Here is a 14,873-nt window from a genome sequence, read left to right as displayed (position 1 = left end):
ACAGAAGTGAGAATCCTAATTATCTCCCTCAAACTCTCCAACTCCTCCCTCATACCCCTCAATGCCTCGCCACACCCACAGTTCCTACACTTGCACTCTTTAGTCATTCTTTACGGAAAAAATTAAAAGAAAAGGATAAATAAAATACCGGTAACTTGTTTTGTGCAAAAAAAAATAAATGTTAACATAGTTAATGCTTTAAGATTATTGTGTTAGGGAGATGTTGGGAACATGGAATGAAAATCAGAAAGAAGGAAATGCCTTATAAGACATAATGGATCAAGAAAACGACAGTGGGGAAAAGAAAAGGATAAATAAAATACCGGTAACTTGTTTTGTGCAAAAAAAAAAAAAAAAAATGTTAACATAGTTGATGCTGCTTTAAGATTATTGTGTTAGGGAGATGTTGGGAACATGGAATGAAAATCAGAAAGAAGGAAATGCCTTATAAGACATAATGGATCAAGAAAACGACAGTGTTTCGGGTTACGCCCTCGTATCACCGCCTTTGAAGTTTCTGTCTGTTGCAACCAATCACATGAAGCGGAAGTTAAAGAGAATAACAGCACTCATGGAGTAATTATGGATGTACTAAATTCATGTATTATTTTCCATGACTGTTATCTTATTTTAAGATTTAACGGGAGTTTAAATTTAAATTTGTATTAATCAAAACAGGTACTAGTAATATTTTCTACTTTGTTGCTTATAATATAATATACTCTTCATGTGTGTAGTTCGATGACTACTATGACGGATGTGACGTAAGTCTCATCCTTGTATAAGGTGGAATGGGAAGGCGAGAGAAAGTATAAAAGAGCTCCAGAACTGGTTGGAAACTGGCTTCTCCGAAGCCCGTATAGCGATAAGTGGAGTCTGTATGGTATTTTCAATATATAAAGCGCTGCAATGACCCAGAGCCAGGCGAACGTGGTGAGTAGAGTTGAACAGAATAAAAAAATGATTATGAGGGTATGCTATTTACGGCCGTTTATCAAGTGATGTGATGACACATCATCTTCAAACTCCATTGCGGCGTAAAACGACCCTAAATGTTCTCTAGGTGAAAAATCTGTAGGCTATAATTCAGAGTAAGTGCGGAAGTTCGTAAGTAAGCCGGTAATACGATTTCTGACTATGTAGGGTCGACATTCATGATTTATTGATTAAGTTTCTGAGTAATTAGTGATTAGTTAAATTGAATAAATTCCTATAACATCATGCATTTATATTTCAGTTGGATGTGTCGTTTACAGTTTTGTAACGTAAGTTACGTAAAGAATACATTTTCATAATTATCACTCCCGAGGGACCGTTCTTATACGTATTTTGAAGAATCTATTTATGTTTTGTTATAAATAACTGTATTACTTTTTTCTTTTTTTCCTACGAGACATAACTTGCCGAATTTTGGGTAGGCCCTATGGTAAAGACGAAGATGAGACTGAGAATTATTGGTGTTCGTTGTTTTCTTTTCATGGTGAATGAAAATCGCAAGTTAGAGTAAACAGCTTATGTTTTCTACATGCACATAAACTGGAATTTGAACCTTGATCCACTGGCATTGACGGCTTGAGAAGTACAAACGCATAATTGTCCGCAAATGAGCTAAAACTACTTAGAAAACTTATCTAAAACTGAACGAGTTTCTGAATTTTCTGGGCTATCAGAATTAAACATTTTACTTATGATTTTGCATGTCGTTTAACAATCCTGTTTCTTCTCCAATTCATTATTGAAACTTGAGTTACTGTTGTCACTGTTAGGTGCTGTCAGTGTAATTGAACTTCGTAAGTGGCTTTCAACATTTTTAATGCCCGAGTTTCTCACTTTTCAAACAGAAGAGTTTTGTTCAGTACTGGTAGGCTACCTGTATTTTGTGCACACCACAAATGACAAATCAATTCCTCCTTTAAGGTGAGAGTCATTTATTAAGATGAAGGACATTTGTATTGGACCTCTAAATTTAATGAGAATTTTTTGGTGTAAAGCAAGAGATATTTTACCGTGCCTCAGAGAAGGAATAACAGAATAGTACACTATGGCAGCTGTAATTTAAAGAAGGTGGGGCCAGAATGTGAGTGTGAAAACCGGGCACATGGTGTTGAGGACACTGAAGTAATTTCCTTAGGGACAATAATACAGTTTTGTAAAGTAGGGTACTCACAATTCAGTGTTATTTTCCTATTCTTATGCAAGGCACATTTATGGGCTGCTATTATTGATTCCTTTTGCGTGGATACTGCAGCCAGCACCTTCCCTGAAGAATGGAGTTATGTAAGGATGTCTGGATTTGTTTCAGGTTACCGAAGCATTGTTTGTTTCGTCAGTAGTTAACAGTGTTAACTTTCTGAAATGTATTGTTTTTGTGATTAAATGATGGTTCACGTCTTGGCCTATTTCACAAATTATCAAAATACTTAAGACGATCTGGCTATGCACTTTGGCGGGGGGGTGAAGTTTTGCTTGTGAATTGCAAATTTTATGAATGAATGGAATTTTCTAGATTATTAATATCTTTCCTGTATTTCGCTCATAACAATGTGACGGGCTTCTCTGGCAACTGTTTTAATGTTCATTGAATTTAAAGCTTAGGCAACCTCCTTCATTTCATTTCAAAGGTGGCTGTGAACAGAATTTGTCACCTTCACACTGCTCCTATTCTTTATGACTTTTATCCAAGACAGAATTATATTCTCATAAGTCCGACTCTTTTTAAGGTGACCTTCCTGACTTAACGACCATGAATTTTGGACATAACTCAATGATATATGCCTATCTCCTTTCATAAGACCAGGACACTGTGGGGAAAAAAATAACCCCTATGTTTTATGTCCCTGTACCAGTACACCCCTATATGCACTGTGCTTAGAATGTCTGATTGTAATTGTAATTTACCAGCTTATGCACTTTGTGCAAATTTCTTCCTGTTTGAGTCATCAGTCCATAGATTGGTTTGATGCAGCTCTTCATGCCACCCTATCCTGTGCTAACCTTTTCATTTCTATGTAAATACTACATCCATCTGTTCTAATCTGCTTGTCATATTCATACTTAGGTCTACCGCTAGTGTTCTTACCAGCTACACTTCCCTCAAAAACCAGCTAAACGAATCCTGGGTGTGTTAAGATGTGTCCCATCATTCTGTAGCTTCTTCTGGTCAAATTTAGCCAAATCAATCTCCTTTCACCAATTTGTTTCTGTATATCTTCATGATTCAATCTACCCATCTCAACTTCAGCATTCTTCTGTAACACCATATTTCAAAAGTTTCTATTATTTTTCTTTCTGAGCTAGTTATCATACATGTTTCACTTCCATACAATGCCTTGCTGCAAACGAAAGTCTTCAAAAACATCTTTCTAATTCCTATATCAATGTTTGAAGGCCTTCCATGCTTGTGCTAATTTGAATTTTATGTCCGTCTACCATCGTTGGTTATTTTACTACTCAAGTAATAATATTCATCCGTTACCTTTAAAACTTAATGTCCTAATTTAATATTTCCTGTATCACCTGACTTGTTGGACTGCACTCCGTTACTTTTGTTTTGGACTTATTTATTTTCATCTTGTCCTCCTTCCCCAAGACTGTCCATACCATTTAGCAACTTCTCCAGATCTTCTGCAGTCTCAGATAAACTAACAATATCATCAGCAAAGCTCAGGGTTTTGATTTCCTCTCCTTGGATTGTGATTCCCATTCCAAATTCCTCTTTGGTTTCCTTTGCTGATTGTTCTTTTTACATTGAAAAGAAGGGGGGGAGTGGCAAACTGCAGCCTTGCCTCACTCCTTTCTGGATTGCTGCTTCTTTTTCAAAGCCTTCGATTCTTATCACTGCAGACTGTTTTTTATACAGATTGTAGATATTCTTCGTCCGTGGTATCTGATCCCGATCACCTTCAGAATCTCAACTGGCTTGGTCCAATCAGTATTATTGAATGCCTTTTCTAAATTTACGAATGTCGTGTATGTGGGCTTAAATCGTCTGTGTTGTTTTCTACCCTCTTAAGTTTTTGCATTCTTGTATTTTCATCATTCATCAGGCAGTTCTAGAACACTTTTGTGGGATGACATGATTCCAAAACTGGCCAAACTGATGATGTTTAACAGCTATTTCATACCAATATTGATTGACCTATGGTATTGAAGCATGCACCCTCACAAAAAGATATTCATCAAGACTGCAAATATCAGAGATGAAATTTCTTAGATCTATCATCCAGAAGACCAATATGGACAAGTTAAGAAATGAGGAGGTGATGAAGGAAGCCGGAATAAAGACATCCCTATTAGACAGAATTGGCACATCCAGACTACGGTGGTACAGGCATGTGATGAGGATGGAGCCGACAAAAACAGCCAGAATAAATGTGGAGACAGGTGGAGGGGAAAAGACCTGCAGGAAGGCCTAAAACTTGATGGATGGACATGATCAAGGTTGATGGCCAAGCAGGCATCAATTTTTGGTAAAGAGACAAAGTCTCGGTGGCCTACGCAGTGGCCTCCACGGTATGCACTAGCCAGCATCTTGGTAGGTGTGTTAGGTACCAGCTGATGAGTCCAACCTAGCACACGAGGGCAAAACGCTGGCAACCAGGAATGAGTTAGCTGGAAAATTTATAATGTCCAATAACGGACCATTTATATTGGTATTATAAATTTGCTCATTTGGGACAAGTGATCAAGGTTGATCTAGTTTCCAGAGGATGGACAGTGGATGATGTTCTCCATGACTTCTCAAAGAAGTGGAAGAGGCTCATTAACAGTACCCCAGAAACTGGAACGGTACAACGATGATGATGATGATCAGTCAGTTCTAGTATCTCTCGAGTTGTCCGTTGATTTGTAGTTGATCTTTCCTTTCTTCCTAACATGTTTTCAGCAGCCCTACTGACCTCATTCCTCATGCCGGCCTGTTTTTCCTCTTTTGTGTTTCCTTCAGTCTTTTTTCATTTAGTCCTTGTGCAACATGTTCCTTGAAACAATCCCTCACACTCTTTTCTTTCAACTTGTCAAGGTCCCATCTCCTTCCATTCCTTCCTTTCACTAATTTCTTCAGCTTCAGATGACATTTCATGACTAACAAGTTGTGGTCAGGCCACATCTGCTCCTGGGAAAGTTTTGCAATCCAATACCTGGTTTCTGAATCTCTGCCTAATCATAAGGAAGTCTATTTGATACCTTCTAGTGTCTCCAGGTCTTGTCCACGTATACAGCCGTCGTTTGTGGTGTTTGAACCAAGTATTAGCGAGGACTAAATTACGATCGGTGCAGAATTCAACCAGCCAACTTCCTCTTTCATTCTTTTGCCCCAGTCCGAATTCTCTTAGCATACTCTATTACCTTCTCTTCTTTGGCCTACCACTGCATTCCAGTCTCCCATCACAGTTAGATTCTCATCACCTTTAACATATTGTATTACCTAAATCTTCTATCTCTTTTTATATAGATTTCTTCATCATTTGCTGAACTAGTAGGCATATAGACCTGCACTATTGTGGTGGGCATTGATTTGGTATTCATTATTAGACCAACTCTTACATTTCCCCTGTTTGATTTTATGTTAATAATTCTGTAGTCGCCTGATTAAAAATCCTGCTCGTCCTGCTAACTTACTTCACTTACACCAACTACATCTAACTTTAGTCTATCCATCTCCCGTTTTAGATTCTCTTACCTACCACGATTCAAACTTCTAACATTCCATGCTCCGACTCTCAGAATGTTGGTATACTTCTTCCTGTTGATTGCCTCCTCTCATGTAGCTCCCACCCGGAGATCCAAATGGGGGAATATTTTACCCAGGAGGATGCAGTCATTGGTACATCATTTATACAGAGAGAGTTGAATGTTCTCAGGTCTTAGTTACGGCTGTAGTTTCCCCGTTGATTTCAGCCGTGTAGCAGTATCAACACAGCTAAGCCATGTTGAGTCTTATTACAAGATCATATCAGTTAATCATCTAGACTGCTGCCCTTGCAACTTCCCAAAGGCTGCTACCCCCCCTCCTCCCCCAATCAATTAACCATTTGTTAGTCTGGTCTCTTGACAGATACCCATCTGACATGGTTGCACCTGCAGCTTGGCCATCTGCTAATTTGGGATGCACAAGCCTACCCACCACAGTTAAGGTCACATGGTTCGCAGGGGAAGAATTCCTTTTTAATAAACTTAATTAATTTTTATTGTTGCCATACTATAGAGCAGTGAATGCGTTGTCATGGCAAGTGTAGCCTACATAAGAGAAAAATGGAAGTTCTATCACAGCAAGAACAAGTTTTGTAATAAAGGAGAGTGATAAAGGAAGATTTCAGTGTGATTAAAGCAAGAGAGTTAAAAAAGCGAAATCCAAAACTGGGTTATGACACACATTAATTTTAGTGAAATTTCATGCAAATTTCTGTTTTAAACGTAAGATAAGGGAAATCAAGAGTAAAATTCGGTGGCCATCAGACCTTCTTCTTATTATTATTAATTATTAATATTAATATTATTATTATTATTATTATTATTATTATTATTATTATTATTATTATTATTAAAACATCAATATATATATATACATACAACCATGACTTAAACATGTTTTTTGTTACCTTTAACCTCTTGAGGTCCAGGGTTTGTACGAAAGAATGTCTAGTATTATGTCTGTGAAGTCTGAATATCTTTGTCCATGAATGTCATGGACAGTTCAAAGCCTAAAATGGATAATGGCTGGCCCTGGACCAATAGTACAAATAATTAACAAATTATTTCTTTGTCGTATTGAGTCTTGCATCATCGTTTTGAGAAGTGATTAATAAAGCAAAGAATTCCACAACAGCTAGATAGCCTACATTTTATGAAAATTTTGACAAAAGATAATGATTAAGCACAGTGCCCTTGTAAAGAAAGGTGTGTGGGCTGTGTGTGTATATATACAGTATGTATGTAAGTCTGCATGTCCAACCCTTGTCCCATTTCTCTACAGGGTCGGTTATGAAGTGAGATGAATCTTTGAAGCGAGTTTTCAGGACCGGATGCCCTTCCTGATGTAAACCTCATGAGAGGAGTTAATGAGATGAAATGAATGATGTTATCTAGTTACTAGGTACCGGTACTCTTGTTTTTTGTTTGAACATTTCTGATTGACTGACTGATAGCTATGATATCCTAATGATTTTAATTATTTCACTACCAGCTCTTTATTGTACTTTCTGTTTTTATCCTCTGTTTCAACACGATTGTGTGTTTTTCTCTTAGCCATGTTGTAACATTCTATGTTTTTTTCACACTAGTTTTAAGTCTATTTGATTTTCTAAATGTAAATGTTGATTCTTAGGGTAACATATATTTTAAGGACACTAGGTTTGGGGCCCTGACCTAACTTTAGGCTAAGATTTATTTGGCTGAAGATGCTTACGTCCCATCTTACAACGCCTGTTGTAATGTTTATTTCCTAAATATAAGGAAAGATAAGTATTGGAAAGGTGGTGTTAACTGTTATTCTTGTTTTAATGTTCATAATATGCTCTCACTCCGTATGAGCACTGTGGACAAGTTTGGAACATAATCCAGGCTTTTGGCACGCAATCTAGTGTTTACAAATTGTATTCAACTGCCTCCCCTATCCTGTTGGCCATCATTCTGATGGTGAAATTTTTTCTAGCAACGGGACTCAAACCGGCTAACCACGGTGTCAGACCATTTAGACTTCAGCGCCTTAACGATCATGGCCACTAGGTGGGCTTGTGATGTGTATGTACAGGGTGGTCGGAAGCAATGTAACCGGGTATATTGATGTAAATGTGTTGGTCATACTGATAAATAATTTGAAGGAAATAATTCGATATCTCTCGGCATTCTCATTTTCTCAGCTGCTGAAGTTAGCCATTCAGATCGCTTTGCGGGCCGGTGTTGCTGAATCTGTACATTGCTTAAGACAGGCTTGAGAGCTATGCCGAGAAATCAGCATCAAACACAAACATACTGTGAGTTTCAGCCGGTGTCATCAGTGTATTTTCTATGGCGCGATCCTGTAAGTTCGGAAGGTCTGTGTTCACACTCCTCCACTGGCGAAAGTTTCCTTCTTCCATTGGTGTTCTCAAGCCGTCTTAAGCCACGTGCAGATTTAGCAACATTGCCTTGCAAAGCCCATTTTAATTCGCTTGCAAAGCAATCTAATTGGCTAAATTTAGCAGCTCATTAATTGACAACAGCAAGAGATGTCAAATTATTTCTTTCAAATTATTTATCGGTATGACCAACCCTCTTACGGTCATGTACCCGGTTCACATTATTTTCAACCACCCTGTATATTTCCCATGTTGAAATAATATTTAATAATGGTCACTGAATTTTACTCCTGTTTTAGCATAAAACCAGTATGATCTTCAGTGGCGTATGCTGAGTCCAAGACGTGGGCTATCACTAGACTTAGGTTACCCCTTTTCGATGGTTGGTTTAGTGAATGTCAAGCCTTTTAAGAGTTTTGGGCTGCAGCCAATAGCCAACGGAGTAGCCTGCTGCGTTGTCAAAGCTGTTTCAGAAGCTACTGTCCCAGTCTCTGCTACTGTCAAAGCTGAACACCTGACCAGTGCCTAAGGTTTAGCAAATTAAAGTCTGGCTTTGTGGCTAAATGGATAGAATGCTTGCCTTTAGTACGATGGCCCCGGTTCAGTTCTCAGAATCAACCCCCTCCTAGGACCATTAATTCCCGTGGCTTGGGGACTGGGTGTTTATGACTTCTTCGCCATTCATTTCATCCTCATCAGGTCGCTACCAAGCCTGTACAGATGCCGTGCACCATTATTATTATTATTATTATTATATTATTATTATTATTATTATTATTATTATTATTATTATTATTATTATTATTATTATTATTATTATTATTATTATTATAAAATACACATTTTGAATTTTACAGCATTACAAGAAGTCATACGTATAATTCACTGGTTTATTAGCTTCCTCGGGAGATCAGCGGTGATGTCCGTCCCATGATAATGGGTTCCATTCCAACCAACAAAAGAGAACACTACACCTGAAAGAATGCATTTCATTTTAGCAGATCTACCTATACAAAGAAAACTATATTACTCTTATAACAGCAGCCCTATAGTGTCTTCCTACTAGGATGTAGAAGTAACTGGAGTGAAATGTCAGCACTCTGTTATCTATGAGTATAAGGTGAGGAAGTATATAACAGTGGCTATCTGATAGACCGAAGCCTAGCATACCTATCCTCCCGGTCCCCGCACCTATCGAGCATACAATCAGCAAGCTGCGTGAGGTGGTTCGAGGGGAGAGGAGAGCGGAGTCTGGGCTGCAGTATCTTTCTCCGATGCCTTGCTCTCAGAAATACGTGCAACGTTTTTTCTCATTGTATTGAAGTTTTGTAATTGGAAGAATGTGCCATATGCTTACATTATAATGTGCTTTAGATTTCCATTGTTCTCATTTGAGGTTTACCGAGCTCGATAGCTGCAGTTGCTTAAGTGCGGCCAGTATCCAGTATTCGGGAGATAGTAGGTTCGAACCCCACTGTCGGCAGCCCTGAAAATGGTTTTCCGTGGTTTCCCATTTTCACACCAGGCAAATGCTGGGGCTATACCTTAATTAAGGCCACGGCCGCTTCCTTCCCACTCCTAGCCCTTTCCTGTCCCATCGTCGCCGTAAGACCTATCTGTGTCGGTGCGACGTAAAACAACTAGCAAAAAAAAGCATTTGAGGTTTGCGTTTCACCGATAGCCTTGGTAGCCCTCAGTATATGCCACTGATCTTCCATTTTAGATGCAGGTAAACATGTGATTTTACTAACACTAACTTGTGCCGTAACCACAATGTATTGTAAATCATAACCATTACTTAAAGGAACAGGAAGAAAATTTAAATAAACACCTTAAGAGTAGAAGGTGGTAGCCATTCATAGAAGGGAAGAATGTGGTTTTTGAGTGGTTCACTGAGCCTATGATAAAGCAAGTGGAGCAATGTTGTGGGGGAAAAGCCCTCAAATTTGCTTCTTATCTACTCATAGTTAATTTCCCTGCAAGTAGTAGACCAGTTCAACTTCAAAAAAATCAAATCAAAATCTCTTTATTTGCAAATGAGGTGTCTACCTACCTTGGTGGCAAATGGTACACTAAAATACATTATTGTCAAGCACTAAATTTTAAATTAAGAAGAGAAGAAGAAAATTTTCCTAGAATACAATATTATACAATTTACACTAACAATTTTTTCTATTAAACACACAGCTCATCCTCAATAAATTTATATTGTTTACAAAATTCTACTTAAAATATCTCCTGTACTTGCAAACATAGTCAACTCATATACAGTATGTGGATTTACTTCAAATAATACTATGCAAGTGGTATAAGATTGAAATTTACATTGCATTTATTTACTTATTTATTTTTTTACCCATTTTGGAACATAAGTAGCATAACGACCTGCTGCGTCTTAACCAGAGCCCCTTTTGCCACCACTTTTCAGAGTTCTTGAAGGGCCTTCACAGCTACCTTAGCAGTCCCAGGGCCCTCGAAGTCCCCACTGTACTTCACCCCTACAGGCAATCCCCTACTTCGGCTGTCCAAACTCCATAGACCAGGGGATGGAATTAATTTATTCACACACATTTTTTATTTATAATAACCTGCACTGGTCGAATGCCCTCCAACATTTCATTTATTTTCTCTGTTGCTGTTTATTCTCTTCTTGAATATCTGTACAGATTTTGGAAAAGGATCAAACTTGTGGGGGGTGGTGATGATTGCTTACTTGCAACAGCAAATAATGCCAGTTAAAACCTTTAATGATGCTCTTAGTGCTTTCTTAAGAATTGTAGCGTGCTTTTCTTTCAGTGGTTGCTTGTGATGCTTAAAAAAGTCAATAGGTTTTCTCCCATATTCTGGATGTTTTATCTGGAAGTGTCTTGTAAATTTTGCAGCTTTCAAACTATCATTGGCTAAAATATCCAGGCAAAGAACACGCTGTTCCCATTCCTGGTTATTCACGAGAATGCTACTGAAACCTAGCTTTAGGTACTGTAATAGTTTTGATATTTGCACAAGTTTGTTCTGGTCGAATAGTTAACCTTCCCGGCAAGAGGTGAAACTGATGCGGAAGGTGGAACATTCCACTAAATTCACATCCTGCTCTTTATTATGTATTTTTCTGAGTGAACAGTCACTCAAGGAAACACGATTATGATGATACATTTACCATTAAAAAAGTTTCACCACCTCAACTCAGAATGCACAGAAATCCATCTGCACAGCACAGTGATCTGTTCAGTTACAGTTTGTGCACTGACTGACTATGAGCTTCAGGCCAAAGAGGAAGGCTGAGAAAGAAGAATGTATTCTTGTAGCCTAGCGATGTGGTGGCAGTGACATTGTCTAGTGGTTTATTGTCATTAAGCTTGAATGGGTGCAAATTGGTGCCATGGGTGGTATAGGTTCAGATCTGAAAAGCTGGTCCTTTAATTGTTGTCATAGATGTGTGGCAGCAACTAATGTCCAGACTTGTGCAATCAGGATCTGATTTGCCAGCCTTTCTAGTCAGCATTTGTAAAATTTTAGGTAAGGTAGTGTGTTTCCATGAAAGTATACTAGTTTCAAATAGAAGTTGAAGAGCTTCTTGCCTAGCTTACTGTACAGAGAATCTGAGGATAACAATAACTCATTAAAAATGAGATGAAGTTTGTACATCATATGAACTTCCAAACTTAGACGCGCCTCATAGATTACTCTCCGCTCCCCACAGCGTACATTGGATATGGCTGGCTGCTGTCTGTAAACTGTCAACAGAACAAGGGAGACAGCACTCTGTTTGGAAGACATTGGCCACTTAGGAGAGAGCAGTTCTAGCCTAACTCCTAGTCCCCTGTGAGGTGGCCCCAGAGTACCCTGTTAAACCAGAATACACCATAATAATAATAATAATAATAATAGCTCGTGTCTGATTATGGAAGCCTGCCCTGAAGTTCAGGGGTAACATGCCTGCCTCTTACGCGGTGGCTCCGGGGTTTGATTCCTGGCCAGTTCAGGGATTTTTATCTGTGTCTGAAGGCTGGTTCGAGGTCCACTCAGCCTACATGATTATAGTTGAGGACCTATCAGATGGTGAGATGACAGCCCCGGTTTAGAAAGCGAGGAATAAAGGCAGAGAGGATTCATTGTGCTGACTACACATCACCTCTTAATCTGCAGTTGCTTGCTGTTGAGCCATGCGATTTGTTTTGATCTGATTATGGGAAGTGCCTTTACAGAACACTAGAACTTTCAGCCACAACACTGTTAGTATAACAGTACAGTAAAACCTGTCTTAAGGAATCTCAAGGAACTGGAAAGAATGTTTGCTAAAGACAGTTTCTGCTTAGTAAAGGTGTAATAGTACATATTCTTTATTTATTTGCACTAGACAATTCAAACACGTCTAACATTATCAGAAAACATTACATTCATATGGTTCATGGTGTGGGTTATTATAGTCACGTCCTAGTTCGTGAACCATGGGCAACAGCTGAGTGGCCTAAAGAGGTCCGGAGAGTCGGGATACCTGTTGCTACGGAATGGGAGTGGGCATCTCGGACATATTCTGAGTCATGGCCTTCCTTGTGCTCAGGTGACTAGGACTATACAATCCACCGGTGGTCCTTAACTTGTTAGAGGAGAGATCCTTACTTAGACTATGTGTAAGTAGGGTAGCTTCCTGCTTCATGAATTTACTGAGATCAGAACATTTTAAGCAAGCCTCAGACCTATGGGAGTTATGGAGTCCCACTCCCATTTGACAGGCGAGGGACTCCTTGGAAGCAACTTGGCGAACGAAATGGAATTTGATGGGGAGCTATCAATATTAATGGGGCTTATGGAAGAAAGAAAGTAGAACTGGCTGAGCCAGCAAAGAGGATGTATCTGGATGTGCTAGGAGCAAGTGATATTCAGGTAAGTGGAGATAACAGGAAGAGATAGGAGATTATAAAGTGTACTTGACGGGTGTTGAAAAGGGAAGGGCAGAGTATGGGGTAGGGCTTTTCATCAGGAATACTCATAGTTTCAGATAGGCATATAAATGAGCGAATGATGAGGGTAGATTTGGCAGTTGGAGGAATTAGGACGAGAATTATCTTAGTGTATTCACCATGTGAGGGTGCAGATGAGGATGAAGTTGACAAGTTTTATGAAGCATTGAGTGACATCGTAGTTAGGGTCAACAGCAAGGACAGGATAGTGCTAATGGGCGATTTCAATGCGAGAGTTGGAAATAGAACTGAAGGATACAAAAGGGTGATTGGTAAATGTGGGGGAAGATATGGAAGCTAATAGGAATGGGAAGCATTTGCTGCACTTCTGTCCTAGTATGGCTTTAGCAGTTATGAATACATTCTTCAAGCATAAGGCTATTCACCGCTACACATGGGTGGGTAGGGAGACCAGATCCATTATAGACTACATCCTATCCGACTTCAAAATCAGGAAATCTGTTAGGAATGTACAGGTTTTCTGGGGATTTTCGATGATACAGACCACTGTCTGATCTTTAGTGAACTATCTCTAAGCCTAGGATAATGATGTCTACAAACGAGTAAGTGTCGAAAATCTCCAGAACAGCTACTACTATCAAGTGGGCCTGCTTGGGACCAAGCTTCTTCAACCATTGGGCTGTGATCCTTGTCTAGGAGTGTCACTTATGACATATGCTTCATTGATTGTGTTTAGTGTGGATTCATACTAATGTAGACTTGAACAGCAGTTGGTGTGTTCCACGCTCTGTATTTAGCTTTTGTGCACACTGAGCACTATGTAGCCAGTGAAGTGCTGGTAAGCTTCAACTGAACACTGGCAGCATGGCCTCTATACACAGATTTTGATGCTTTTGATTCTTCTGTGGTAGTATTGTTAGTATTATAAATGAATCTCAACGTGCCTAGAAATTTGAAACCATTAATAAGAGTAAGTTTTGTCACACAGACATAAATGTCGTAGGAGTTGACGGTCTTTCACTACTGCCTGCCGTTATGTCTTCCGTTATTATTAAATACGCTTCGATAGTTACATGTTACACTGTAACTTCCCAACTTATACAGTATTACACTGGCCTCCATGGTACCTCACTGTTATACAACATCGCTGCTCGCTTTAAAATACCCCTCCCAAGTCTTTCCTGCCCAAAATTTACCAATCCGTGAAAGAACTCCTGCGAGATGAAATTCTGGCACTCGGCATTTCTGAAAACCTTGTCATTAGTGGGATGTAAAATCAGTGCCAGTATTAAAAGGAAAATGTTCTCTTATCTTCAATTTTCTCATCATTGGGTCTTGACAAACCTGACATCTGACATCAGTGCCATGCAATGACTTGACTGTTTACTGGCCATACCATTGTAAATTATTACATTATTTTAAAAGTATTTAAAGTATAGAGGTTTGCGGTGGTTTTTCAATGGCTCACTAGCTGCCAGCATGCTGTAAAGGTGCTTCATTGCAACCGATGAGCCTACTGCCACATGGGGACGAAACACTAGTAATTTCACAGTTGAGAAGACATAAAGAGCTCAGTCACCTTTATATTTCTCTATTCCAGTTTTGTCAATAAAGATTAGTTGCATGATCTTTGAAGCACTGGCATGAACTGACACTTGATTTGCGCTTGGACTAAATTAGTCTTCCCATTTAACTAATGGAAGGGATCAAGAAAGTGACAAATGAAGTCCTGTATCAAAGACGAGGAGTCTTTAAGTGCAGCCAGTATCCAATATTCGGGAGATAGTGGGTTCGAACCTAGCTGTTGGCGTCCCTGAAAATGGTTTTCCATGGTTTCACATTTTCACGCCAGGCAAATGCCTGGGCTGTACCTCAGTTATGGTCACAGCCGATT

At 39.1% G+C, this 14,873-nt stretch overlaps 1 protein-coding gene across 1 annotated transcript in view; it reads left to right on the top strand.

Moving 5' to 3' along the window:
- The first annotated feature begins 770 nt into the window (after window positions 1-770).
- Window positions 771-14,873, top strand: part of TfIIA-L (transcription factor IIA L) — a 96,445-nt gene continuing 82,342 nt past the window's right edge. Inside the window, exon 1 of the mRNA XM_067156899.2 lies at window positions 771-933. Coding sequence (XP_067013000.2) covers window positions 910-933 — 24 coding nt within the window. The 5' untranslated portion in view covers window positions 771-909. The remainder of the gene's footprint in view (window positions 934-14,873) is intronic.

The sequence above is a fragment of the Anabrus simplex genome, chromosome 13, assembly GCF_040414725.1.
Source record: "Anabrus simplex isolate iqAnaSimp1 chromosome 13, ASM4041472v1, whole genome shotgun sequence".
Taxonomy (NCBI): Eukaryota; Metazoa; Arthropoda; class Insecta; order Orthoptera; family Tettigoniidae; genus Anabrus; species Anabrus simplex.
The sequence above is the reverse complement of the archived record's forward strand: the minus strand, read 5'-3'. Positions and strand labels throughout refer to the sequence as shown.